General features: G+C 22.2%; 1 protein-coding gene across 1 annotated transcript; it reads right to left on the reverse strand.

Annotated features, from left to right (window-relative positions):
• Positions 1 to 1,718: 1,718 nt before the first annotated feature.
• On the reverse strand, positions 1,719 to 3,059 carry Phum_PHUM287470 (uncharacterized protein; the record flags this gene model as incomplete). Its single annotated transcript, XM_002426914.1, has 3 exons — positions 1,719 to 1,830; positions 1,938 to 2,257; positions 2,346 to 3,059. 3 exons carry the CDS (start codon positions 3,057 to 3,059, stop codon positions 1,719 to 1,721), a joined length of 1,146 nt encoding a protein of 381 aa, XP_002426959.1.
• Positions 3,060 to 3,672: the final 613 nt, after the last annotated feature.

Here is a 3,672-nt window from a genome sequence, read left to right on the forward strand (position 1 = left end):
AAAAAAAAAAATGTCGACAATTTTGTCGGGCAGAAAAAAAAAAGGGGGGGAAATAAATAATAATAATAATACGTAACCGGTTTTTTTTTAAAAAAAAAGAAAAAAAAAAGTTTTAAACGTTGCCAAAATAATTATTTAAAAAAAAAAACGACACAAATTCAATTTCAATTTAAAATAATTAATTGTAAAAAAAAAAAAAGAAAAAAAATTGTCATTGAACTTCGTACAAAACGCATATAAAAAAAAAAAAATTTTCTTTCACTTATTATCATTATTAATATAAATTATAATTAGTTGCATGGTTATTTACAGGTACGTGTGTGTCATAAAAAAAGTAATTCAACCTGTATAATAAATTTCAATTTTTTTTTTTTGTTTGTATAAAAAAAAAATTTCTTTCACTTTATTTTTGGCTCTTATTGTATAAAAAAAAAAAAAAAAAAAATTTTTTTTTAATAACAGGTTGTTGTTATTAAATATTTTTTTTTATCGATAAATAAAATATATTACTTTAATAATAATAATAATAATAAATTAAATCGTTAACGTTTAAAATTATGACGTATTTAAATGTTAAAAATTTAACGTAATAATAATGATTTCTTAGTATTGTTAAATAATCGACAAAAGTTTTTTGTTAAACGAATAGGAAAAATGGCTCCTTGAAAATTTAAAAAAAAAAATTATTTATATAATAGTAAAAAAAAAAATTTGTTTGTCATTGTTTAATTATTATTATTATTCACTACAAACATTCAAACGACTTTTTTTTTTTTTTTTTAACTAAATCATGACTTGCCATTATTTTTAACTTTTAGTATACTAAAATAAAAAAATAAATAAATAAAAAAATAAAAAATTTTTTGTACCTTGTAAATATAATCATCACAATCTTCATAAACGTCGACAAATATTATTATTATTATTATTAATATTATTATTATTGTTTTTTTTTTAGATTAATAAATTAGATGTGGATTAACATTAGGAAGAAACAATACTGGAATCAACAGATGTATGTGGAAATGGCGAAGAGTTGAAAAGGAAATGCGACGGCTCGGATTTTCAATTTTTTTTTTCTCTTTCCCTCTCTCTCTCTCTCTCTCTCTCGTTTTCTCTTTCTCACTTACTATTGTGTTAAATATTCGTATAAAATTTCTTTTTTTTTTTTACGTTAATTATCGATTTTTTTTTAAATTTTATTTCCAGGCATTAATAAATTTTTTTAATTAAATTAATTTAAATTTTCACTCAAAAGTAATACAAAAAAAAAAAAAAAATTTCAAATGAATTATTATTATTATTATTATTATTTATTAAAAATAAATCCCTTTGTTTTATTTTTTAAATTTTTTTTTTTTTTTTTTTTTTTTTTTCAACAGGGAATTTTATAAACAAAACAGTAGACGTTATTTAATTGGAAAAAAAAAAAAAAAAAAATGTCTGCAGAAGAAAAAGTTATTTAGGTAAATTTTTTTTTAAATAATTAATTTTATTATTTTATTATTTGTGTGGGTGTTTTTTTTTTTTCTACAAAAACAAAAACGGTTTTTTTTTTTTAAATTAATAATTTTTATTTTAAAAAAAATTGTATAAAATTATTATTATTTTTTTTTTTATTCAAATGTAAATAATTGATGCATACAAAAGAAAAAAACATGTAAACAATCCAAACATCCTCTGCTTGATGATGATAATAATAATAATAATAATAATAATTAAAAATTAACTTGTGGTCGAAAATGTTTTTGTAATTTGTTCGATTTACACGAAACTTGAACTGAAAACTTTTGTCGAACTCTAGCCATAAATTTAAGATCTCTCGCTTTCCTACAAAAAAAAATACAATTCATTATGATAAATTCATGTACATAAATGGTTTAAATAATTTATGAATAATCACTTATTATTATTATTATTATTATTACAATACAAACCTTTCAGCGATTTCTTTCTTTATAGGAGAATAACCGAGTTGCCTATAATTATTTATAACTTGATTTAATTTCCTATTAACCAACATTCCACTTTTTGGATTTAAATTTTGTTGATAATATCTCATAAGACTTCTATGACCAATTACAGCACCTGAAGGAAGAACAAGTTGATATCCTGTACCATCCAAAACTGCAACTTCTACTTCATCATCCGGATTCTTTTCTTCTTGATCTGGGTAACTGGATGAATAATCATAATAGGGAGTGAATTCAAGTAATGCTTCTCCTTCATGGTAAACATTTGTATGTCCTTTATCTATCTGTAATTTTAGATAAGAGAAAAAAAAAATTTAGAATTTTAATCATGCAACATGTTTTGAAAATTTAAAAAAAAAAAAATTTCATTACCATATGCTTTTGAACTGCTTGAACGGAATTAAAATTTTTCCCATTGCACCATAAACAAATATGTTCGTAAAATACTTTAGCTCCTAAATGAAGTAGTAATCCCTTTAAATCAACACAATATTCTAGATCGGGTAAAAAGAAAGAATGAGTTTCAGACATGTGTTTTATGTTAGCGACAAGGCTTTCACTCTGATTTTTACAAAATAAGCAAATATTTTTATTTATAGGATTGTCAAAGTCTTCTTCATTCCATTCATCTGATGATAGCTCTTCAATTTCAGAATCTGTTTCAATATCAGATTCAATACTATCATTATCATTATTATCCCCTGCAGTATTGACAAAATTCATTTTGTTATCTTTTGAAACTTTTGGCTGTTGCCTGACTATTTCTTTTTTAATATTGTTGTCACCGATTTCATTCTTTAATCTTTCCTTATGTTTGTTTGACTTGATGTGATTTTCATAGGACTTAGTGGTAGAAAAATGTTTTTTGCAAATTGTGCAATAAACACTTTTATTACTAGAATTTTCTGCATCGATAGCTCTCTGATTAAGAACTTTTTGTTCAAAATCTTCAGCTGTAACTGGAGATAATTCTGCAACTTTTCTTTTCAAATTATACCTATGCCAATCTGTTTTGTAATGAAGTCGTTGAATATCTGGATTTTTAAATGCAACACAACAGGTTATGCATGTATATGTTGCAGCCATTTCAATGTAATAAATAAGGAACCTTAAATAGCAATACAAATAATATTAATTCCGTTATTTTTAAGTTAAAATATATTAAAATAATTATTTTTTGTTCGAGATAAACGATAACAGAATATATTAAAAAAATTATACCTATAAATAAAATTTTACAGTATAGTTTTGCTATTGGTGTACTTAAAAAATTTAAAACTACATCAATAATAACATCCGTATTATCGATATATCGTTTCTGAAGGGGGAAAAAAAAAATGGTTTTTTATGGTGAATTTTTTTGAGTTTCGTTTATTTTCAGATTAAAAATATTATCGTGCTTCAGTCGTAGAATAGTTTTATACAAAGTATTAAATTTATTATTGCAAAAAATAATTAAAAGTTTTTTTTTTTTTTTTAAATTAGTTATTTGCTATAATTAACTACAACAGATTGAAAGACTTATCTGCATTTCATTGTTACGTCATTCCCTTTCCGGTTTCAGTAAATTTTTGCAAATTTTTTCGGCCGAGACAAATTAATTTAATTTGGACGTTTTTCGAAATTATAAAAAATTTTTTAAAGGCCTGAAGTTAATTTTTTGTGTTTATTTAAATATATAATTAAATTTAACTTAGTT

Source organism: Pediculus humanus, genomic scaffold, assembly GCF_000006295.1.
Source record: "Pediculus humanus corporis 1103172107667 genomic scaffold, whole genome shotgun sequence".
NCBI classification, from domain to species: Eukaryota; Metazoa; Arthropoda; class Insecta; order Psocodea; family Pediculidae; genus Pediculus; species Pediculus humanus.